Source organism: Rattus norvegicus, chromosome 4, assembly GCF_021556685.1.
Source record: "Rattus norvegicus strain SHRSP/BbbUtx chromosome 4, alternate assembly SHRSP_T2T, whole genome shotgun sequence".
NCBI lineage: Eukaryota > Metazoa > Chordata > Mammalia > Rodentia > Muridae > Rattus > Rattus norvegicus.
This window is the reverse complement of record NC_141537.1, coordinates 116,242,718-116,268,747: the sequence shown is the minus strand read 5'-3', so window position 1 is coordinate 116,268,747 and position 26,030 is coordinate 116,242,718. Positions and strand designations below refer to the sequence as shown.

Genomic DNA, 26,030 nt, shown 5'->3' with positions numbered 1-26,030 from the left:
CTGGCTGCTCTTCCAGAGAACCTGAGTTCAATTCCCAGCATCCGCAAAGTGGCTCATAATCATCTCTAACTCCAGTTCCAGGGATCTGATGTCTTCTTCTGGTCTCAGCAGCTACCAGGCAAACCCACGACGCACAGGCATACTTGCACGCAAAACACCCCCACACATAAAATTACAAGCAAAGAATTCATAAGAGTGCATTTGTTGACTCACATCAAGCATGCATTCAGACGTTGATACGTATCGTTCAGTTCTCCTTCTGCAAACTGCATCCACCTGCCCCAGTAACTTGTTCATACTTAGAATTTTCATCACGTTTAGTGTGAGCTGGTCAAATGAACAGAAAATTGTCTCCATTTTTGGAATATGGCTTTTCCATATTCTTTCACAAGCTGTTGGGTTTGAGAGTCTTGATTTATTGTTATTAATTAGCTAGAGGTCTTCTATCCTAACTTTAATAATAGTTTATTTCATAGTTTACATTTTCATCTATTTTGAAGATGGTCATCTTAAGTTTTCTGTTAGGTAGGATTCTATCTATCTATCTATCTATCTATCTATCTATCTATCTATCTATCCATCCTCTATATATTTCCATGTATATTTGTTTCTATAATTATATCAGAACCAACAATCTGTTTCGTTTTTGCCTCTGGCCTTAGGCATGTGCTTCAAGAACCTCCACTCTACCCCATCTTACTTGGAAGATGTATAAGTTTTAATTTGCTAGCAGGAAATCCAGCTTTATTTTTAACCTGGATTCTTTTCAGAGTACGTTTTAAGAATAATATCCCTGCAGGATGCTAAAAGGGTTAACAAAATAGTCTGTGGTCAAATAAACTTAGGAAACCCAAGATTTAAGCAAAGCAATCAGTCTTTCTGTCCTGCAACACTTCTTACAGTGCAAAGTATGAACTACAATGTGATTAAAAGCAGCAAAACCCCAGGAACACTTCTGTTATAAATCAGGAGCAGATGAGCTAAGCCCACAGTAGGGCTGGCATGCAAAAGCAAATGATACAGCTGGAAAGAAGCAACGAGAAGGTTGCTGCAGCAGATAACAGCAAGGATAGCTTGCGTGATATATTAAGAAGGACAACATCAGAACATATGTCTACACTGTATTAGATGTTATAAAGAAACCCTGGAAGGACAGCAGGAGACTAAGATCAGTGGTTATGCACAGTGGGTGTTGGAGAGGGATAGAAAGACGGTGAGAAACTCTCCTGCCTACCCTTTTATACTTCCTGCCTATTGAACCACACATGTTGCCCATAAAAACTTAACTTTTGAAAAGAAAAGGGGTTTAAACATGGGCACAGCTCCAGTGCAGTATCCACGAGCTCACTCCAGGGCAGTCTTCTACAGTGTTTTGAGTTATTCAGGTTTCAAACAAATATGAAATGAGCTGTCATTAGCATAAACTAATGTAATATTTTATAGACTTGGATTTCTCTGGTCTATGTGTATGTGTGAGGTATAGTGTGTGAATGCTGGGCGTGCATGTGCACGTGTGGGTTTTGTGTCTATTTGTTTATGTACTTGTGTGTGTAGTTTGTGTGTGTGTGTGGTGTGTGTACTTCGTGCGTGTGGAAGTTTTGTGTGTGGAAGTTTGTGTGTGGTATCTGAGTGTGTGTAGTATGTGTGTGGTATACATATAGGAATTTGTATGTAAGCACATATGTGGTGTGTGTGTGTGTGTGTGTGTGTGAGGGAGGGAGGGAGAGAGAGAGAGAGAGAGAGAGAGAGAGAGAGAGAGAGAGAGAGATTCCTTGTTTATTTTTTTGAAGAACTTAGCATTGAGTCCTTCAACATCTGGAAGAGCAAATGGCTTCCTGTCATTCTTTTCCATTATTTTGTTGATACTGAAATTACTTTTCTTCATTTTCTTGCAATAGTGTATATATATGCATATATATATTTATATATATATTCCCTTTATTAATCATCTAAAGTTACTTTTGGAGCCGGTTGAAGAACTCAGACCTTTATGGAGTTATATTAGACATAGGGGACATAATTATGTATTTTCTGAGTTTTCAATCTTGCAAGACCATTTCCCAAGCATTCTCATGTATCATTCAGTACAGTCTAAGACTTCTGGTATTTTCTGTCACTTTTGTACAGATCCTGACTCTTTCCTAATCACTCCAAGTCCTCTTGTTTTGTTTCTGTTGGAAGAGATCCCTTTGGTTTTATTTTTTTTTATTGTTGTTCAGGATTATTTCTGGCATGAGCCAATTTTTCCTAAGAGATTAAATGTTGCATTTTAACAAAACATTATGACATTTATGGAGATGCATGAGTTGCTTCTCTCTGACCAATTAAGTTAATAAAACATAATGACAATAGATTTCCCGATAATTTAATAATCTGATTTGCTAGAAACAGTCATGCTCAGAAACAACATACTGCCTTTCTAACACAGCTTTGAAGTTTTTGGTAGTTTAAAGATTTATTTATGCTTTTGTATCCTGCATATGTGTGTTTGCTTGCATGATTTTATGTGCACTACATGTGTGCATGAGCCTGTGCAGGCTGTAAGAGCATGTTGGGTCCTCTGGAACTGGAGTTACAGATGTTCGTGAGCTATGATGTGGGTTTTGGGACTCGAACCCCTGTCCTCAGCAAGAGCAGCAGGCACTGTTAATTAGCCGTCTCTCCAGCTCCTTTGTGAGTACTTTAATTGGAATGTTCCTATCTACACTTGTAAGTGGAATTGGCTTAACGTGTTGCGTCTGGAGACTAATCTTTGCCAGCTGCTTGTATTCCATTATTCCAAGTGCACAGAGTAAATGATGAGGCCCTCCATATTGTTCTGTGCTCCAGAAGGGATCTCCTTGCACAGAGTTTTTTCACCCCAGTGACTTCTATAAATACTTCTTTAAAAAGCCATGAAGCGTTTTGTGTAAGTGGTCAGCACGAATGTGCTTTGAAGAGTGTGTGTGTGTGTGTGTGTGTGTGTGTGTGTGTGTGCGCGCGCGCGCGCGCGCGCGTGCGCGCGCGTATGCATAATGTGTGCTTGTCTCTGTGCATACATATGCAGAAGCCAGAGCAGGACATTGGAGCTCCTGATCTATCTCTCTTCACTTTATTCCATTGAGACTCTGTTCCTTACTGAACCTGGAGCTAGGGTGGGGACCCCTAGCTCTACAATCCTATTGGCTCATTTCCTTGACCCACCACTCACAATGTTGCAATTACATTTGCATATGGCCAAGCCTTGACTTTTTTATATAGGTGCTAGGGATTTGAACTTACATCCTATTGTTTATACAACAAGCATTCTTACTCACTGAACCAACTTCTCAGCTCCTAAATACAATTCACGATTAGTATTTTCCTCCCAACTGGTTCGCAGCATGTGCCAGTTTGGCTATTCCTGTTTTTTCAGGCACTTCTATCTGATTGAGCATTATGCTCTCAGGACTGTTTAAGCCTGATCTTCTCAGCTGCAGTGGAAGTTGGCTCCAGCCTTTGGAAAGAATCCCCAGTTAGTGACCCCATCACTTTGACTTTCTAATTAGATGCAGCCAAGGCTATGTCTTTTGCCCCAGTATTAACCACAGACATTGTAGCTAGAATCTCTGTTGATGAGGGCTGAGGGCTGTACTAATCTACTGGTATAATGGTAAGTTTATAGAAGGCAGTTAGATTCTATATTTAACAAACTAATAGTAGCTCATGATGACTCAGCTCAGGGCCTATGAGCTCCTGAGTCATCAGTGCATGGATAGGTTTACAGTCCCAGGCATAAGATCCATGCTGTGGAGTGGGCTTTGTATCTAATCAGAAAGTAGTTGGTGACGCCGATAGTATTCATACCACTATTGCCCCAGTGGGTACATCTCGGCAGTCTAGTCATGTAGCTCACAGAGTTCACAGTCATTGATGACCTGTTTCCCTTAGTAGTCTGTATAGGGCCTTCTGTCACTATGAACGCTAGCCAGTAGGGAGAAAGCTTCTGAGTCAGAAGCAGCTTGGTCTCTCCATGTCCCCTAACCCAACTCCAACAACACGGAGGGAGGAGGGTATACCACTCCTGGTACTGAGAATTTTGTTTGATCATCTCTTGTATGTGGGTGAGCATTTTCCCCTTCATAGAGAGCAACTGCATCTAAACTTTATATAAACATTATATTTATTGTAAACTATATATCTTATAAAATAGCGAGTTTCCATGTGACATTTTCAAACAGTCTTACTGTTAGTTTTCCCCTTTCCATTTTCTCCTCTGCTCTACTCCCTTACTCCCCCTTCCCAGTGGGCCCTGGTTGCCATTATAATCTTTCCCCTTCATATTGCCCGTGTCCCCCTAGTCTTACATTCCATGATACCATCTCTCCTGTGGTGTCAAAGAATTCTTCCTTCTTGGTATGACAGCTCATCTATTGTGATGATGATGCTAGCAGCTCTGAGCTATGCTTATAAATGCAGTGAGTATGGGGGAAAAGATGAAGCAAATTGCCAAACCACAGATATACATTTCCTGGTCAAAGCCTGAAGGAGCTTGACTAAAATCTCTCTCTCTCTCTCTCTCTCTCTCTCTCTCTCTCTCTCTCTCTCTCTCTCTCCTCTCTCCCTCCCTTCCTCCCTCCCTCCTTGAAATAATAAAAAAGGTAGAAAATTCCAGAAGTTTTTAGAGGTGTGTTTTCTAATATTTTCTTTACTTTTCTGATCTCATTCTCTGCCAAACACTGATTTTCCTCAATTGCTGTTATTAACGTAAGTGAAGAATACAAACGTAACATTTTAGCTGATACTGATGATAGGTTTTGAAAGAAGAGAAAATGCTGTAGTATTGACAGTGTCATCATTTTCAAAAGAGACTTTTTATTTTTTACCCATTTGAGTGTTTGCGTGTGTGCGCACGCGCGCATGTTCACCTTGTGCATGCCGTGCTCATGGCGGCCAGAAGAGGGCGCAGTGCCATAAGTTTATAGTTTCCTGTTAGAATTGATGCAGATGTTAACTTAGGCTAGTTAATATATCCATGCTGGCTTACATGTCCACAGCAGCTCCAGGTCCTCCAGCAACAATGACACTACTTTCTCACGTAATCTCCTTTGAAGACTACAGGGAGTACTTGGATTCAGAAAAGACGTGTCTTACTTAAGCTATACCACAAAGTTATGCACCTAGCAGTGTAATTTGCAGGAAAAGACAGACGATCAGAATAATGAATGAATTAATGATGCTGAAATCCCCCTAGCTGCCTGAATTGCTTGGGTGTCTTTCTCATTTTTCTTCCTCATTACCGTCTTTCTCTTGGTGTTGGTGGTAGGTTTTCCAATGAAGAGAGATTAGCTTATTTATCTCTTTCGTCATTAGGGGGGTTGCCCTGGTGCCTCCAGGACTGCTGCCACCATGCAGACCATACAGCACAGGCAAGAGTGACCGGCCTTAGCCAATCCCCTTGAAAACTGCTCTACTTCTAATAGCAGTGGTGAGGGGCAGTGCCTTAGATAAAGACAGCTTTGAGACTCCGGGGATATGGCCACCTCCTGGAGCCAGGCAGGACTTCCAGTGGAGGGTGAACGATGCCAGCCCACAGAACCTTCAACCTGAAAGTTTTCCGGCCTACGAGAAGTGCAGGACTAAAGATGGAGCAGAGACTGAGGGAACGACCAACCAATGGTGGCCCAACTTGAGATCCATCTCACTGGCAAGAACCAGTCCCGGACATTATTAATTCTCTGTTATGCTTGCAAACAGGAGCCTAGCCTAAGTGTCCTCTGAGAGGCTCCACCAAGCAGCTGACTGAAACATACACAGGCCCACAGCCAAAGATCAGGCAGAGCTCGGAGAGTCTTGGGGAAGAGTTGGGGGAAGGATTGAGGAACCCAATCAAAGAACATACAAGGGCTGGACCTAGGCCCCCTGCACTTACGTAGCAGATGTACAGCTTGGTCTTCATGAGGGTCCCCCAACATCTGAAGCAGGGACTTACCCTGACTGTGTTGCCTATCCGTGGATCCTGTTCCCAGAATTGGTCTGTCTTGTCTGGACTCAGTGGGAGAAGTTGTATCTAGTCCTGCAGTGACTTGAGGTGCCAGAGTAGGTTGGTACCTGGGAAAGACCTCCCCCTTCTCAGAGGAGAAGGGAGGAGGGGCTGTAAGGAGGGGCTGTGGGGGGGACTGGGAGGAGGGGGTCTATGATGAGGATGTAAAGTGAATAAATAAATTAACGGAAAAAGACAACCTTTTCTTCTTTAGCGTCTCATCTTTTCTCTGTGATGTCTGCTCTAGTGGGCAAAGTTACTTTTGTCCACACTTGAATCTTTGTTCAACACTTTTCAGTCCAACCCACTTTTAAAGGATCCCCTGGGTTAGATTACTGTCTTGAGAGATCAGTCACAAGCAGGCTACTGGGTTACTAATTAGGGCAGTACTCAAGTGCAAATTAGTATTCATGAGGAGCCCAAGCCCCTATTTTTGTGACATTATTGCACTGGCATAATTTTCTACTACTGCAGATTGTGAAGATTAGCTGACAGCGTCAGAAAAAACTCAGTTCGTCCTCCTCGGGGTCCAGGGATGCAGCTAGAAGCAGCCTACTTGGACATTATCTACCTCTCACATCTATGTACCTGTCTAACACATATTGATGTATCGTCTATCTATCAATCTATTAATTATCATCATATATATCCATCAACCAATTATCTGCCTATAATTTATCCATTGTCATCAATTATTATTTATATAAATTATCATCTACCTATATATTTATCATGTATTTACCATGTGTCTCTATATATCTATTTTAGATATTTGTGTCATATTCATAATTACCTACTATCTATCTATTATCTGTCTATCCATGTATCTCTCATCTATCTGTCTATCATCTGTCTATGTATCATTATTTATGTTTGTTCTCCCTCTCTCTATCATCTATCTGTGTTAGCTATCAATCAGCCAATCAATCATTGTCTCTAGATTTCTATCAGTTTTCATACATAGTCACATCATGTCGCAAAGATATGCTTAATGACATAGGAAATAATTTATGGTATCAGAATAATTCAGTTATGAAGTATATGTGAAAGTCTCTGAGGAATTACAACTCACTCATGACACAAGGTCATGAATTTTAGCTTTAATGAAATGGCATATGTCCCCATCATCTGGGGAAAATCCCAAACAATATAATTTGTCAGCATGCGGTGGAGGAGTGGGGACTCTCACACATTGCTGGTGAGAATGTACCTTGACGCAATTCTGTGTAGACAACTGCTCACTCTCTGCCACTGACAGTTAATACTCTAGACATCCTTACGTGAGAGATGTAAGTGACATAGCCAAAAGTTGGAAACCATCTGATTCCCACTAATTAATGACTGTGGGGATGATGTTGAAGACTAAAATACTGTGTCCCTGGAATAACCAAAGTAGCCTTTTGTGTGTTGGCACAGAAACATTTCAAGACATCCTGTTAAGATAAAAACAGGCTGTAGAGTAATATGCACAATAAGTTGCATTTTATGAGACTCTACTTGTGCTGACTCATATTAATATGTCTCCTCAGAAAAGAAGAATGGTATTCATCTGGAAGAATATCCATTAGTATATATGTGGTTAAGTTCTTGTCAACTTGACACAAACTAGAGAACAGGGAAACTCAACTGAAGTAGAGTGGCTTGTGGGAAAGTCTGTAGGGGTATTTTCTTAATTAATGATTGACATGTGAGGGTTCATTCCACTGTGGGTGGCACCATTCCTAGGCAGGTGCTTCTGGGTTGTATAAGAAAGTAGGCTGAGGAAGCCATGAGGAGCAAGTCAGTAGGCAGTGTTTCTCCACACTCTCTGCCTCCAGATTCCTGCCTGACTTCCTGCCTGACTTCATCCACTGTAGTGTGGAAATGTAAGCTGAATGAACCCTTTCCTCCCCAGTCTGCTTCCAGTCATGGTCTTTATCACAGTGATAGAAAGGAAAGGAAGATAACGGGTTAGTTGAAACGGGAGTCCATAGAACCTAGAGAGTCATGGGAAGTTCTGTTATACTCTGTAATATGCTCGTCTCTTAAAATGCAGAATAAAGTTGTGACTGACTCTGTGGAAGTGAACATCTGTACATCTACATAGTTTTGAGGCTCCGAGTCTCCTGTCCATGAAGACAGCACCAGCTGGGGCTGTGCCCCTTCTAGAGATAAGAATTTGTCTTCTCTTTCTTTAGCTAGTTGGGAAAAAACTCAAGGTGAAACGACTCATAGAAGTCAGCAAAGCAAAAGCAGGAGGTCCGGTAAGCACCAGAACAGGCGATAACACATTCCGATGTGATTTACTTTAAGGCAAGTTTCTGTAAGGAACATCGTCATAGACAGAGGCTACACCTCAGAAGAAAATTTCTCCTGTATATTCTGGGTAGAATATTTTGGTTCATCCTAGAGAAAACATCTTCTTAATAGCTTGTAGCAATAAGAATCTTTGTATTACATTTAGTTTCAGGTTGAAAATATGAACTATACAGGGTCCAAAGTAACAGAATATCTGTTCTTGCAACCTTTCAGCAAACACAGATGCCACAGCCATCAAGTTCAAGAAGTACAACCCCAATATCCCACCAGAGGCTCCCCAGGCGCCTCTGTTCCCGCACACCTTTGCTTAAAGGGTGTCGCTTCCTTGCTGAAATTCGATTTTCTCCCAACTCATTATATATTTCAAGAATGCCATTTTTTGGTTTTAGCTATTTGTTATTATTTTTATTGGATATTTTATTTATTTATATTTCAAATGTTATCCCCTTTCCTGGTTTTCTTTCTGGAAACTCCCTATCCCATCCTCCTTCTCCCTGCTCCTCTGCCCACCTACCCAATCCCTCCTGCCTCCCTGCGCTGGGGTTCCCCTACACTGGGGCATCAACCTTTCACAGGACCAAGGGCCTCTCCTTCCATTGATGCCCTACAAGGCCATCCTCTGCTACACATACGGCTGGAGTCATGGGTCCCTCCATGTGAACTCTGTGGTTGGTGGTTTAGTCCCTGGGAGCTCTGAGAACTCTGGTTGGTTGATGTTGTTCTTCCTATGGGGTTGTAAACCCCTTCAGCTCCTTCAGTTCTCTCTCTAACTCCTCCACTGGGGACCCAGACACTATTGCAGATGCCAAGAAGTGCTTGCTGACAGAAACCTGATATAGCTGTCTCCTGAGAGGCTCTGCCAGAGCCCTGACAAATACAGAATGTCATTTTGCTATGCTTATTCTTGAATTTTGTAAGAGCCACCCATGGAGGTACATTTTGCTGATTTTATTAGTGATAGAGGGTGCATCGGTAAACAAATATTCTACTGATGATCGTATGAAATCTCTCCAGCTTAGGTGAGTAAGAATAATGCTGATCTGAGAAAGATGCTATATGCATTCAGTTCAGAGAAGTGTTGTTGTAAAAATATAAAAAATAAAAACTGTCTTTTATCTCCCACCAGGTCCAGCACTGTGGTGCCCAAGATATCTGCTGGATATCTTGTCTGAAACATACATCCCAACTCCGTGGTGGCCCCTCTGCCGTCACACACTCTCCCAAACTCAATTCTCCACATGAAAAAACACACAACACAATAACCTTTGACCCGATTGATAAGATATAATTGCCCACCTAAACATACAAAGCCCAGTACACATCCATCCCTTAAGAACATTAATAACAACCTGTAAATACAGAGTGGAATCTTAACGTCAGCTTCCATTTTCTCTCTGCCGTGACTACTCTCTCTGTCCCTCCTGTCTCTCCTCTTTCCATTCCAGTCTCCTCCTCTTCCTTCAAACTTTTCTCTCACCCGTCCTTCCTTCTCGTCCAATGACAGGCCTCCTTCTATCTTGTACCTGCTCTCATCTGTATTTTACAAATTAAATGGGGAGAAGGTTCTGGTGAAGTCACCTGAGTCCTGAGTTCCTGACTAGGCCGCCCACCTTGGGGCGGTGGAAATAGCATCAAAATACAGATAACTCCAGGGCAAACCACAACACACTGGGTTCAGAGAAAAATGAGGTTTGCTAGGGTAATCACCACTGAGAGAAACCTCTGGGCAAGTATAGTTCCTGTTTTTGAGCATTTTTACAACGCAATTTTGCAAATTTAGATTTTTTTCTAGCAGCCAACAAAAGTTTTCATTGTTTCTGTCTTTGCAGAACTTAGAAAACTTAAGTTGGGTCAAGCCATCAGCTAGTCTGAGGGTGTGTACCATGACCTCCTTATGGTTTGAATTTCTGCTTTTCATGCACACTAAAGTTAAATGTCTCTCTTATACCAATCAAATATTAGAACTTTCTTTGTAACATGTGTGTTTAATACTTAGTCTATTTTTTCCTTGAGCCACCCGCCTTTCACAGTTCTTCACTGAATTTGTGTATTTATCAAAGGATCTGAATGATGAGTGTTAGCTTTGGAAGGCATTTATGATGTTTTATACAATACTTCTATGTCATTAATTTGTTGGTACAAAACATCTATCAGAAATTGAGCCTAAGCGTCTGCTTAGCTTCCTGCCTCCCTGCCGGCCACCTGACCAGTGAATGTTGCTCATATCAGCTGTGAGCATTCATTAGACCCTTACCACATGCGGGCCGTTGGGCCCCACACGTCATGAGAGTCATTTGCTTTTGATGTTAGTAAGTTTTCTGTTGCTGAGACAAAACACCTGGAGAAAAAGCAACGTGAGGAAGGAACACGTAAGGAAGGGACGTTACTTTGTTTCACACTGTGAGGAGACACAGTCTATTAGAGGAGAAGGCATGGACGCAGGAGCCCGAGGCAGCTGGTCACTTTGCACCCACAGTCAAGAAGCAGAAGGAGATGGAGGTCCATGCTCAGCTTGCTCTCCTTTTTAAATTCAGTCCTGGAGCTGAGTCCATGGTTTGGCACCACTCATATTCAGGCTGGGTCTCCGTTTCTCAGTTACACCTTTCTGGGAACACCCTCCCACCTAAAGATGTGTTTTCACGGTGAGCCTAAGTCTTGTCAGAATGACCATTGGGACTAACCAACACACTTACTTCTCCTAGTGCTTCCATATGGAGGACACTAGCAGACTCGAAGCCTGAAAGGAGCTGCCTCTTAATGATTGAACTGGAAATGATAAGGCTGGGGGATGATCTCATTGAACTGGGGCCACCATGTTCATCGTAGTTATCCCAATGCCTCAAGACAGTTCCCATCTGATATCAACTTTAGGATTGTTATGTACTATGGAAAGGACAATCACTAGTTGTAAAGGAGAGAATATAAACTTGTTAAAATTTAAACCTCTAGAAAGATAGCATAACACATTATAGAGGATATCAACACACAGGAAATGGCACTCAACGTGGAAACTGTTATGCACTGGTATTATGTTTGTATCATAGCCAATGTATGAATGAATGGCAAATAGGTTTTTTAAACTTAGTATTAGAAAATAAAATTGTTATCTATCTCCTGAGTAAATAATCTCAAATGCTCACAAACCCAGAGTCACGTTTTATAGGTTACCATTTTCCATTAGCCTTCAACTTGGTAAAACTTAGAATCATCCAAAATAAGATCATGATTAAATACTTGTCTTTATGAGGTTGGCTGTGCGGCTTTGCGCCAGGGGCTCTCCACAGAGATCTCTGGCCCATCTAGATGCTCCGGTTCAGGCAAAGGGGAGAGAGCTCAGGTAGGGAGGGCAACAGCTTTCACCACCTCCGCTGCTGGTGCTGCTCCACCTCTGCGGCTTCAGTTGCTGGGCTAGGCTGAGCCAGCAAGAGACTGGCTAGCTGGCAAGGGGTGCAGGGAGCTTCTGGTGGCGATTTAGGGAGAGCAGATCTCTTCCCCAGGCAGCGGTGATACAGCTCTATGACAGAAGCTCTCAGAGGCTGGAATAATTCCTGTACACCTTTAATCCTTCTGAACACGATTCTTAAATACAGTTTTTGGATGGGTCAGTGTCTGACAGCAGGCACTTCCTATTGGTTTGCCCTGAGAGCTTGGGAAGACCTCATCTACATATTTGGGGGCGTGGTCCTGCTTCTTTGACTGAGCGGTCTTGAGCCTATGTAACCTGTGGTCATGTCCTCACCTTTGGAGGAGAGGTTTGTCCTATGTGACTGACCTATCTCAAACCTCTCTACCTGGGGTTGTGGGGGTGGGGGTGGTGCTGCAGCTACGGGAGAAGGGCCTGATCTCCCGGGAGACTGGGAATGCTCTTGCTGTCCCTGTTATGGTTGGGGGGGGGATTCAACCTATCTCGACCAGGAATCAGGGTAACTTTCACAGCCCACAGCCCTACAGTTGGCCTGTCTTTTGAAGATTGTCTTGATTGCCTTGATTGTTATGGAAGGGTTCAGCCCACTGTGGGGAGCATTGTTCTCTTGGCACATGGTATAAGAAAACTGGCTATGAGAGAGCCAGAGAGTGGGCCAGTAAGCAGTGTTCTACGGTTCCGCTTTAAGCATCTGCCTTGAGTTTCCTCAATGATGTATGGTAACCTGAGAGTATAAGCCAAATAAACTCTATCTTTCCTGAGCTTTCTTTTGGTCAGAGTGCTTTACTGTGGTGACAGACTGAAATTAGAACAGTGGCTGTGTAAAATAAACAGTGACAGCAAGCTCACCCACACAGCCCATAGCACCTCCCTCTGAGTTCTCAAAACGAGGCAAGATGACAGTCCCAGTGCTTTGCATTGAGTCTCAAAGGAAATTTCTAGTCATTAATAAACGCAAATCAACAAGATGTTCTCAAGCAAGTGTCTGAGTATCACTGTTTGTTGACTAAAACGCCACAGTTGTGTGGGAAGAGAAAGCTATTCAGAGTTCAGCTTTAAATTTGTTGTGAGAATAAAGAACTTGTGGGTATCTTGAGAGGTAGCTCGGTATGTGTTTGTTTTTATGAGGAGTTGTTGTTGTTTTTTTTTTTTTTTTGTTCTTTTTTTTCGGAGCTGGGGACCGAACCCAGGGCCTTGTGCTTCCTAGGTAAGCGCTCTACCACTGAGCTAAATCCCCAGCCCCTTTTATGAGGAGTTTTAACAGGTATTTTCCTCCTTGCTTGGAGGAGACCTGGGCGGGTCCTGTTCACAGGTCTGTACAGCTGATGGAGCCACACTCTTTGTTCCACTGAGACCTTGCTCAGAGTTCCCCAGAAAGACTTATTTTACAGCATCTCCTTAAGGGCTGAGCACTCACCCTCCACTGCTTGATGGATAGATTCCTTTGTCGGTGTCTGGAGAGCCCTGTCTCAGTCTTATGCATCGCTTCCTGGCAAGCCACACTTCTGTGCTCCATGTAACAGACACACCAGAGGGGCTGTGTGGAAGTCTCATATCTATGTGACCTGACAGATACCATGCGTTATCTTAGCACTTAGTAAGCTTAAAGACCACACAATTACAGTGTTGTCCAATGAATTCCCGTTATAAGTCCCGTTTGACATTTGCTAGTTTACAACGTGAGATATGCCTCATTTCATCCGATACTCATGACGCCTGTTTACAGGAAACAATGTTTTATTTCCTTCCATTAGGGAAAAGATGAGACGCTGGGATTCTTGCCTGCGATCACACGGCCAGTGGCAATTCATAGTTAAAATCTCAGGACTTCTGTTTCTCACATCAGCGCTGTTTTTTGATTCGAATAACAAGCCTGAGTTTGGAGGACTTCAGCGAGCTTTCCCAAAGACCCACTTTATCCTGGCTCTCTCAGTCCACAAAAATGGATGCTTATGTAAATTTCCTATCACCACCCTTCAGCTGGGTGGAACAAAGTAAAGAATAAGGAATTTCGGTGTTGCCTCCAGGGTAAGAAGCATTAGGGAAAATTACTAAGACATCTTGAAAAAGGGTTGTCCGTGACCAGCCCCACTCCTGCAAGACAAGCAGGCCTGCTTGTATGTGTTCTGCAACCCCTAGACACTAAAAGGCCTCCCATGCTCGCATCTGATCGGGATGTCTCAGTTCTCACACCGTAAACTCCGAAAGGGCTTCGGATTGACGCTTCCTTAGAGGCAGCTTATGAGCTAAGAGAGTCAAGGGCAGTGGCATTGTTTAGGAGGGAGAAAGGGGGCAGGGAGTAGAGCTGTGGTTTATAGGAAAGAGGGGTAGTCTATAACATACGTCCTAGGGTACCAGCTACCACGGGAGCAATAGCCACTTAGATTCCTTAGGAAATTGCAGACGGTGTGAGACACAAGCTGCAGAGGGATTGTACCAGAGGGGAGAGGAGCAGGCCACTGCTGAGAGAGACTGGAGTGGAGACATTCCCACCTCCCAGCATACTGTGCCTGGTACAGTGACATCACAGAAATGTAGATCCTAGCAGGGAAGTGTCTTACACAAAAGGCCCAAGAGAGATGGTGGAGCACCCAAGGGTCTGCTGCTCCAGAATCCTGGGATGCATCTGTAATGGCAACTAGGTCTTAACTATCCTTAATCGCCGTACTGGGGACGCCATCCCCCTAATAGTGGTAGATGTATCAACACCGTGTCAGAGAAGTGGATGTGAGGAAGTCAGGCAGACATGTGTGAAACCCTCACTGATGCAAGAATATAGAAGGAAAATGGGGAGAGGTCAGGACAAGGTTCTGCACAGCACCAAGCGGCTTCCGAGCCGATCACAAGACAGGCAAATCTCTACTCACGCTTTCTCATAAGTCCTGTTGGGATGCTCCGGCCACTCGATCATGCACACGACTCTGCTGGGCATGGTCTCTGTGGTGGAGTAGTAGCCTTGTGGAAAGGCCAGCAGGAGAGCCAGGACCCAGATGACAAAGATGACCACTTTGGTAGCCGTGGCTGAGAGCCGGGGCTGGAGAGGGTGGATGATGGCCATGTATCTGCAGTACAGAAGAAAGGACAGTGTTCTGTCAGTATGTGTCAGTGTTCTGTTACTATGTGCTTTTCCTGCCCGTAGGAATTCCCAGATGCCCACTGGTTTACAGTATTTGTGTTTGTCTATGTATAGAGGCCAGGAGCCAATCCCCAATGTTGTTTCCCAGAAACCATGTATAGTCTTTTGAGACGGTCTCTCTCTGAACCCTGGGGCTCACCAATTAGGCTATGCTAGCTGGCCATAGCTAAGCTACAGGAATCTGCCTGCCCCTGGCTGCACAATGCTAGGATTACAGGTGTGTACCCCCATGTTCCAACTTTTCCACATGAATTCTGGGGATCAAATTCAGGTCCTTTTCAGGGTGGGTTGGGGAGAGCCTGAGGGATGGCTCGGAGGTTAAGTTCTCATGCTCTACAACTATGGACACTGGAGTTCAGATTCTAGCACCTATGTAACAAGTTGGGTGTCTCCACAAATGCTTGTAACCCTCCGTCCCAGGGTATCAGATGGAGGATGGTCATTGGGGCTGGCTTCCACCCTGGCCAAGTTATGAGTTCTGGGTCCAGAAGAGACCTTGCCTCGCCCCAGTAGACTAACTCAGGTCCTCCTCCTTGCACAGGGGGGCACTCAGTGACTGAGCTCTTTCTCCTGCAGCCCCTCTTAATGATTATTTACAAGTATTTTCTGAACTATTTTTTTATATTTTTATCCTTAGACTATATGACTTATGATACTTAATACTAAAAAAATCATAAGGAATGTCAGATAGACTTTTAAAAATCGGGAACCTATTTAGCACCATTCTGAGAGGAATTTTCATTTATTGACATGCTTGTAGCACATATCCGATGGCCAAATACGTGTTTACACAAAATGAGAAAAATGACATGTAAGTACTTTCAACATCCAGAGATTTATCTTTGAGGCTAGAAAGATGGTTCGGTGGGTGAGAGCCCTTACTATTCTTCTAGATGACTTGAGTTTGGTTCTTAGGACCCCCACTGGATGGTGCAAAGCTGTCCATCACACCATTCTAGTTCCAGGGAACCTGACACCCTCTTCTGGCCTCTTTGGGCAACTGCATTTATATGTACAGACACTCTCGCATATACACATATATACACACAATTAAAGACAAAGAAAAAGAAGGAATTTTGCTCCACTTTCCCTCCTGATGAGAGACTGAACCCAGGACCTTGTTCTTGTCGGGCAATTGCTCTATACTGAGCGATATTCCCTAGCCTTCTCTTTTATGCCATTGCAATTAAGGGACGGCGTTGATAGGAATACAGCACTACAGGAGAGGTCTCAGTCTGCAAAGCACGGCATGATGGTGCCATGAGGTGCATGGCCTTGTGACCCTGCAGCTGTCTCAGCTTGTGGAGACGTGCAAATGCTTGCCTAGAGATTAAAAGGCCTGCTGCGTTTTCAGACGGTGCCCTTCGTTGACAGAGTGGGATTGCAGCTGGTTTAAGAGTTCTTACACAGCATTATAAAAGCTTAACGATGAGCTGGGTGGGTATTAAGAGCTCAGTTGGGAAGGCAGCATCAGCTACTACCTGGGCGATGGAGTGTGATTTCATGAGGAAACCTAGACACAGTGTAAAACACAAAACAGGGTTGGGGATTTAGCTCAGCGGTAGAGCGCTTGCCTAGCGGGCGCAAGGCCCTGGGTTTGATCCCCAGCTCCGGAAAAAAAAAAAACTAAATAAGTAATTTTGGGCTGGAGAGATGGCTCAGCGGTTAAGAGCACCCGACTGCTCTTCCAGAGGTCATGAGTTCAATTCCCAGCAACCACATGGTGGCTCACAACCATCTGTAAAGAGATCTGATGCCCTCTTCTGGTGTATCTGAAGACAGCTACAGTGTACTTATATATAATAAATAAATAAATCTTTAAAAAAAAAAACAAAAAAACACAAAACTAAGAGGGATTGCACCAGAGGGGAGGGGAAAGGAGGGGGAGGAGAAGGGAGAGGAGGAGGGGGAGGAAAGAGAAGGGAAAGAGGGAGGGGGAGAGGGAGTTCATAGCTCTGCTCCACTAGTAACTTTTGAGAGCTTTTGGGATGGAGACATGGCCACCTTCTGTCATACACAGGTGCTGGGACCTGAACTCCAGGCCTCATAGTTGTAGAGCGTGAGACCTTAACACAGATGTTTACATTACAATTCACAACAGCACCAAACTTACAGTTCTGAAGTAGCAATAACAATGATGTTACGGTCGGGCTCACCACAGCCAGAGGAACTGTATCAAAGGGCCACAGCATTAGGAAGGTTGAGACCCGCTGCTGGCTTAGTCAGCCATTCTGGGGTCCCCTCACCCCTGTGGTCTAGATTAAAAGATGTCAGCCTGATAGGCTGTCCCCCTGTCCAAAGCTGTGCATAGCTTCTGAGAAGCCACAGAGATCTGAGATACAGAGAGCGGCAATCGGCACTTCACGTCCCACAGTGGTCCCACTTGTCCCTTTGAAAAGGTCTCTCCTGGTGTGTGTTTTTCTTACAGATTTTATTGATTCACTTATTTAAAAAATGCACTTTCCCCCCCTCAGAGTGGGGATGGTATTTTATGCACCCATTGGGGTCTAAACATTATCTGACAGGCGGGCATTTCTGGTTTCTGTGGGACAGAAGATCAATGCAGATTTCAGCCGTACACAAACATCTGTACAGCTGTCAGCTGTCTCCACAGAATTCCGTGTAATTCTGTATTCTCTGGTCTCCTAGGAACTCTGGTCAAGGACTGGGGCCAGGTCACTAGCAAAGCAAGTTCAGTCAGTATGAGCTTCAACAGTTCTTACCAGGCACCCGCTGTGTGCAGAGCAGGGGCCTCCCTTCAGGAGGTTGCAAGCATCTCTCTCCAGGGGGCAGGCACACAGACAAACAACTGCAATGACCTCAGGTGGAAATTGGATCAACACACAACACCTTAAGGATGGTGTGGAGGCAAGGACGCCTCTGAATGGTAGGCGGTCTTCAAGATTCGGGCTAAGCCGGGAGAGCATTGTGCTCTGGGATCAGCAGTGCTTGGAGCTGTCTCCCAAGTTGGGATTAGGTCTGACAATCTGGAAGGTTTGATAGTTTGATTTGGACAGAGGCTTAAAAACTTTAGCTTTCTCAGTTGTCAGTGTTGGGTCTGGGTTTCCCTCTTCTGGGTTGTTAAGAACAAGGCCGGTGGCAATGCTCTGCTTGGAGAAGCAGGGTGTCTGGAAGGTGCCCCAGGCTAGCCTTTCTATAAACACTGGGAAGGGAAGATAGATTGCAGAAGCAGCTCCATCAGTGAAGCACTTGCCATGTAAGCATGAGGGCTTGAGAGTGAGATCCCCAGAAGCCATATTACAAAGCTGACATGGTGGCACACCCTCGTGACGCCAGCATGGTGAGGTGAAGACAGGAGAATCTTAGGATGTACAGTGGGAGAGCCTGCCTCAGAAGCAAGGTGGAAAGATCCTGAGGAATGACCTCTGTGACTGACCTCTGACCTCTGCATGCACATGTGCACACAGCCAAACATACACTTACCCCTACCCAATAAATAAAATTTAAAAACTTAAAAAGAAAGAAGCTGTGAATCCCTGGGAGTTCTGCGTCTTTCATCAAGATTTCCTGCCTCAACTCCAAAGCTGTGGAGGAAGCCGTGGAGGAAGCTGTGGAGGAAGCCGTGGAGATGTCATATCTCTTCCGACCCTGTGCAGATGTCCACCCTCACTGGCAGCTGTGCACCCCAGGCTTTGAACTAGAGAGAGACCCACAGGGGAGCGTGCAGTAATTACAGTGCCCCCGTTTAATATGATCTCAGACGCAAGGTTTTAATTTGCTTTTAACTCAGGATAAATGCTCACGCTTAAATAAACGAATCCCAGCGCCCGTCCCCAGGCTGGCGATGCACCACTTCCAATCAGTGTGGCTATGCTTTAGGGGCTTTGCATCAGCGTGCTGGCGGAATGTCCCCAAATGGGTGGCAGAAAGTCATATTTTTATCTTTATTCCAAAAATTGCTGCTTGGAAGCCCTTTCCAGTCAACTCTGTGCCATTCTTTTAGACTAGCAGCCATTTTGGTGACAAACGAGTGAATTATCTATAGAAACCCCAAGGTAGCATCTGAGATTGGCTTTTAAAAATATTTTTTATCTGTCCAAAACTAGTTATAAACTACTCTTGCTTCCTCCTTTTTCTTCTTCCTTCTCTCTGTCTGCCTCTGTGTCTCTGTGTCAGCATCTGTCTGTCTCAGTCTCTCCTTTCTCCTCTCCTGTGGCGTATGTAACACACTTTTTTTCTTATCTACACAGTGGTTAGCCTCAGTTGAACAACTCATATAATATATAGGTATTTTTTTTTGCATCCCTAACTTGCATTGCATTAACATATAGTGCATTTATCTGGATCCACCCTCAAAATCTCTTTCTTATTTGATTATGAGATATTACCATGGGAGTGCTCCAAGCCCTAGGAAAATATACTTAATAAATATTTATCAACTGCTCCATGCTCAGGGGACACAAGGCAGTCTTTCTGCCTTACCCATTAATCATCAGACTGCCAGAGTCAGGTCCAGAGGCTGTGAGGCGTGCGGGTTATGTTAGTGACGTGGGTTCCTCTGCCTTATAAAAGCCTGTCAGCTCGTACTAAAGCTGTGTGTGACCTCCTAGCTGAAATCTGGAGGTGTAGTTTCTTTCAGTCAGAATGCTTTATAAAAAGAAAACCCATGGAAGCAACCTCTTAATTTGGGAAAGAGTAGCACTGCATATTTTTGTCGTGGATAGAAAGATCTTCTTGTAAAAAAGGATCCTCTTCTCCCCAGCGGCTCAGACCTCACGACTTCCTGTTAGTCTAGCCCCAGACCGCTGAGCAGAGGATCGCCCTACCAAGCCCTTCACCAGCAGTCAACTCAATCACTCCTCACTCTTTCTCAGTACAGTACAGACCTCCTTTAAAGAACTCCATGTCCCTGGGTTCAGATGCCCAGAGATAGAGTATGGCTGTAGATGAAGCCTACTCTTCACAGTGACTGGAGAGCAAATACAGGCTTCAGGGTCCATGGTTTCTCTCTGCTACTCAACCCTGCCATTATGGTATCAAAACAGCCATAAATGGGAAAGAAACCATTGGATATAACTGTGTGCCAATAAAACTCTATTTACAGGGAGATTGTGGGCTGGATCTGAGCTTCCTTGTTTATGAAGAATGATGGATAAGAGGACTAGAACAACGGGGCATCATGTTTAGAAACACTTTTCATCTTTGACAGAGCATGCACAGTGAAGTCAATACACGTCTAGTCTGTCACCAGGAATATGGTGGTCATCTTCTGTGGGGCGCTACTCAGAATCATGCCCCTGTCTGAGCACACAGGTCTCTCAGGGGAGGACTGTTTTGATCTCAGTCTTTTCCTGCCTGGCTCCTTCATCCTCGCTTCTGTGGAAGGATTTGATGAGCATCTTCAATGCTGTCCATTTCACTCCTCTTGTGCCGGCCACAGCTCACTTATCTTTCTATTTGCCTTTCTGTCTTCCACAAAAGAGTTCCCTTAGTGCTTGGGATCTAGCAATATTCAGTGAATACTAACTGATAAATAACTATGCAAGTTTCTTGGCATATAGAAGGGGCCCCTTAAATAGTTGAATAAAATCAAATTCAAAACAAACATAGATGCTATAGCTTTATTATTCCCAATCGGAACAGGCGCATGACTGTTAAATGACAATAACCATTGTTCAAAGTATTTTCTATTATATGGATAGCCAAGATCATCCTGTAGGAGTGACCCTACTGGTCCCTAGTCCTTGGATATTCCTATCTTTTGATTTTTCAAGCCTTCGACAATTTTCAGTATTTGTCCACAGACAGTATTCTGGGAGTCACACAAGGGTCCTCTTCTGCTAGGTCATCTTCTGGGGCATCTTTTCTGAGAAAGACTGCCCCATCTTTCTTCCTTCCTTCCTCCTCCCATTGCAAAGGGCATAGGTCTCTGCATTAGAGGTCATTATTATTTCATCAGCTGAGAGTTTGATCCGGGGCATTACTTTTATCAATGAACTCCAGAGATTTAAATTGGAAAGTTGTCATGACTTTCTAAATTAAATTTCGTAATGCAATTCAAAGCTTTAGATAAACTCAGGCGTTCATAGCTGTAGCCAAGGAGGCCTTTGTTTGTCTCCCTGAGGTGGTGCAAAGATTGCAGACCATGGAAACATCCCCAGAGCCCCTCACATGGGGACTTATTCTATGCCCATTCTGTAAGGCACATGTCTTTTATTCTAGGGGTCCACCAATGGCTTACTTCAAATACTGCCAGAAGATAGGAGTGACACCACCAACAAGAACAAAAGAGATGGGTGTGAGGCAGATGGGATTGAGGACCTGTGACAGTCTGAGGTGGGGCGAAGCGAAGGACAGGATGCAGCCTACTGTTGCTGGATGTCCATGCTTTCTGTGTGGTCCAAGAAGGCTCTGTGTGGTTCAAGGAAGAGTCAGATAGAGTTCCCAGACCATTGGGGAACACAGTTTCTATTGTAGGGAACAATGAGAGGAGATGATCTGAGACCCCACAGGCAGAGGATCAGTTCTGGAGCCCATTTCCTAATCCACTGACATCTGTAGAAAGCTCTCCCATCCTATAAACATGTGTGCTGAGGTCATCTTTCTATGGAAAACAATTTTGGTTGCTTTAAAATTGTATGCCCTTCACCTGACTGCCTAACCACGTTCTTGTGAGCCATGCTTCCTTATTCCATTCTCACTTTCTGTCTTATAGAAGGAGGATTTTCCTGCCTGTTCCTATCACTAGACAGTCTCCATCCCCAGGACACCGTGAACACCCATCTCCTAATCTTCTGGGAGCCTTGGGTATCAACCAAAGCTTGCCTGGTTGCCAGGTGACTTTCCCCATGTTGTTTCAGCAGCTTCAAGCCAACAGATCCTCAGAGAGCACACAGACAGATCTGAAAGAGGCAGAGTGCAAGGGGCTGGAGGTGTGAGCTGTGGGTCCTTTCCTTGAGAACTCCCCTGAAGCTGTCTTGGAATGTAAGGTACAAGGCTGGGATAGAAACCTGCTCTGGTTGGGCAAGTGTAGAAGGCAACCCCTCATGTGACAAAGGCACCTGAGACTAAGTTGGATGTGATTGATTGGAAAAACGCAATGAAATCCCAAACCAAGCCAAGTCTAATCTGAGCCTCTCTGCCAGCAGCAGTGGGCCAGGCACCAATGGCAGCAGCCGCTTCTGCAATGCACAACAGAAATCTCGTATCTTCTACGTGGAAGAAACCCATTATTTTGCATAACCCTGTTTACAATGAATCTTATTATCTTGCAGAATAACTTAAAAATTAATAAAAACAGGACAAATTGTCATGGAGACTGGGCAGATGGGTTAACTGAGTACTGAGTGCAAGCCCAAGGATCTGTAACTGGATCCACAGCATCAATGTACAAAGCTGGATAAGGTGGGTGTGTGTATCTGCTTGGGAGGGGAGATAGGTAGATTCCTAAGAGCTCATTGGTTAGCCAGCCTAGTCAGGGAGCTCTCAGCACAGAGAGACCCTGTCTCAAAAACTAAAGTGGACATTGATGGAAGACACTCAAGCTTGATCTCTGGCCTCCACCTATACACACTCACGTGCAGGCATACTGGCCGGCATAAGCATGTACACACACACACACACACACACACACACACACATTATACATATAAAAGATCAAAACTCATATATCTTATATATGTATGAAAATATCAAAGGGAGACATTGTCACCTACACTAGAGCATTAGGTGAAAAATAGGATAAAAATAAATCCCAGGCCCCAGGGTTGGCTTGAAGCTGAGGGTGGGGAGCTTAGGTAGGGTGAGATGGCTTGGCCAGGTTTTGTTTTTGGCCTTTTTCCCTATGTACAAAGAACATGGAATGATGAATTCACTGTTTTGGGGATGCATTAATAAATTGTCCAGTCACTGGAAATCACTAAGGAAGTTTGTAAAAAATTTACAAGCTAAAGTACGCTATGACCCAGTCATACTACTTCTTGGCATGTGCCCCAAAGGATTCTAGGTGAGGGACACCCAGCCTTTTGACAGTGTGACATATGTTGTTATCTCTAAGAGCACTGGGAGACATTCATAGTTGTGCAGGAATGTACATGGCCCAAACTGCGCAAGTTGGACACGCCTACCCCAGTCAACACACCACAGAGACCTGCACACCCATGTCAATGGCTGAACTGTTCACAACAGCCACGTGCTGGGATTGACCTGCATCTGCCAATAGATGAACCAATAAAGGAAACATGCTATATCCACATGGGTGCACATGATCAGAGTGTGGGGCACACTTGGAAGAGTGTCTCTCTGTGAAGCCAGCACTAAAGTACAATAGAGTATTTTCATTTGTAAAAGGAGAAAATGAAATTATGTCATTTAATGGAAAGTGAGCACTACCAGAGGATCATCATTTTCAGGGAAGTAAGTTAGATGCTGAAAGACAAAAATTACGGGTTCTTCCACTTGCGGATCCTAGTATTCTTGTGTGTATGTACCCGTGTGGTGATGTGTGTGTGGGGGGGGTATGCTGTTGCATTTATTGCCTATGTGTGCATACAAGTCCTAAGGTCCAATTCTGGTAGCATTCTCTATTTTCCCCATCTTAGTTTTTGAGACAGTCTCTGAATAGAGCTCACCATTTGGATAAGCTGGTGGGCAAGTGAGCCCTGAGGATCTACTTGTCACCAACACTCCTACTCCAGCACTGGAGTTACAGATATGTGCATCCACACCTGGATTTTGTGTATTGTTGGGCATCTGAACTCAGGTTCTCATGTTTACAAAGCAAGCACTGTGGACTGTGTTCCTAATCCCTAAAGCACAAAACCATTTATTGCTATGTATAATATATGAATAAATAGTATACCATCTATTCACACACATACCTTCATGATTGTGTACATAAAAATAATATATATATCATATATATCAGGAATGTATGATTATACACACATACATACACACACATATATGACAGGAGAGGGGAGGGGACAAAGGGACACTAGGGAAGGGAGAGGGTATGGGAAGGGAGACTAAGGTATGGGAGAGGGAGAGGGTGGATATGATCACAGTATGTGACAGACTTGGAAGAGAGTTTCTCTATGAAGCCAGCACTAGTACACACCAAGAAGACACACCGACAAAGGAGCAGCAGAGGGGAGCCAGGAGATGCCCTCTCCTCCTGTCTCAGTTTGAAGGTTCTAGTCAAACAACCTGCCAGCCATTGCATCTCTGATGACTGCTTTTTTTCCTTTGGGGATTTCATACTTGAGTCAGGGATCCGGCCCTGGGGGTGCTGATAAGTTCCTCACATCCTTCCAGCCCATGGGAAGATGCTGCAAGGACACATTCCGTTTCTTGGTGGCACTTGGAGACTTAGAACTGAAGATGAATGGGAGGCCTGTGGCACGTCCAAGAGGCTCCATGCACAGAAACCTGATCTCAGAACCAATGGTCAACTTTAGCTCCACAGGCAGAAGAAGCAAAGGAAGAACTCTGGATTTTACTTCCCTGGTATTTTAATTACTCATGGGGAGGAGGATATCTAGATTACCAGACAATGGAGGGAAGAGAATATCTAGGGCCCCTTTCCCTGTTTGCACTGTGCTCCAGGGCTCTGTCATTGTAGTATATTGAACCACCTCTCTAGGTAGGGTCACATTCTGTACCTGCAGCCCTGAAGGGCCCCAAGTCCCCAGGCCGGGGAAATCATCAGTATGGTGACCGTGCTGGATGAGGAGTCATCCTGCCATGGAGTGTGTGACTGCCTCGGGCACCCTCGCACAGTCTTGTCTTTTTTTTATCCTGTGTAACTCTACAACGATCGATTGACTCATTAACTTTCTTGTTAAAACAAAGTGCTGTGTTTTTGTGAATCTGAATCGGCATTGGCACCAAAAGGCTAACAGGTGGGGAAGGTGAAAGGGGAGCAGTGGAGGCCAGAAGTCAGCCGCAGACGCCCTTCCGCAGGAGTGCTCTCCATTTTGGCTTTGGAGACAAGATCTATTACTGAAACCCTAGGCTCTGGGATTCTGCTTGGCTTCCGGACAGGGAGTAACAGGCATCTACTTTTCTCCGCCTCCTTGTCTCTGGAATTATAAATTCCAGACAACACACCTAGCTTTTTCTGTGGGTCATGGGGATTGAACTTGGGACCAAATGTTTGCGCGACAAGCACTTTTTTCTTCGTTTTTAAACCAAGCCATCTTGCTAACCATGCAGGTAGATGCGGCTGCCCACCCTTGTGACTCCAGCACTCAGAAAGTTGAAGCAGGAGAGTCAGAGGGGAGGACTGCTACGTAGCGGGGGCCTTGTTTGCTTGTTAAGGGCAGTTGTTCCTAAAGATACTCAGAGGGTGCTCATACAGGGAGCATTCATTCGCCCGCCTACCTGAGAAACACGAGTTTTTATTTAGACGAAATAATTAATTTTAGTCATTCTCAATTTCCCTGTTGCATGGACAAAAGGTCAAGTCATAGCTATTAATCCGTTGGCTCAGCTATCTGAAGAACTTGCCAAACAGAAAAATGATTCTAATTTTATATCAGAGTCATCAGATTTTTTTTTTCAAACAGAAAATCAGCTCATTTCAATGATGCTTCATCTCTCCTTTAATCCAATTAATTCTTGGACACAGAGCCTTTGGAAGGTGAAGTAGCTGGCTGTCATTGTGTGAGCCATCGAGTCCAAACCTCGGCAGTGAAGATGAAGCCATTTGTTTTTCTGCTGATGAATACAGTGAGTCGAAAATATTGTTTTTACTAAATTAAGAAAGCCTGGGACAAGAATATATATTTATATTTATATTTATATTTATATTATTTTGCAACGGTGTCAAGCAAGCTGATGCTCTGTCAATTGAAATGGAAGCTACAGCGTTGAGATTTACAAGAAAATGTCTTGGTGTTTAGAGTCACCGAACTACTTTATTTTTGTAATATTTCGTTTTTGATGAATACAAACTTCTGACTCAGTTAACACTTCAAACGTGTTCGGGCCTTTGACAACCTTCTGCGAATTAACTCAAGTAATAAAATTGATTCTAGTTGCATGACGTTGCTTAAAATTAGCCAAAGATCGTTAATTAAAGTGTTTTTTAAATGAAGAACCATAAAATATCGAATTATGAATGAATTATGATTCTTTTTTGCTAGAGATTTCTTTTTATTTTATGTCTGTGCCTGAGTATATGTCTGTGCACCCAAACACACCTGGTG

At 44.1% G+C, this 26,030-nt stretch overlaps 1 protein-coding gene across 1 annotated transcript in view; it reads right to left on the bottom strand.

The window, feature by feature from the left end:
- Nucleotides 1-26,030, bottom strand: part of Tacr1 (tachykinin receptor 1) — a 168,614-nt gene that overhangs the window by 61,114 nt on the left and 81,470 nt on the right. Inside the window, 1 exon segment of the mRNA NM_012667.3 lies at nucleotides 14,591-14,785. Within this exon segment, the coding sequence (NP_036799.1) occupies nucleotides 14,591-14,785 (195 nt within the window).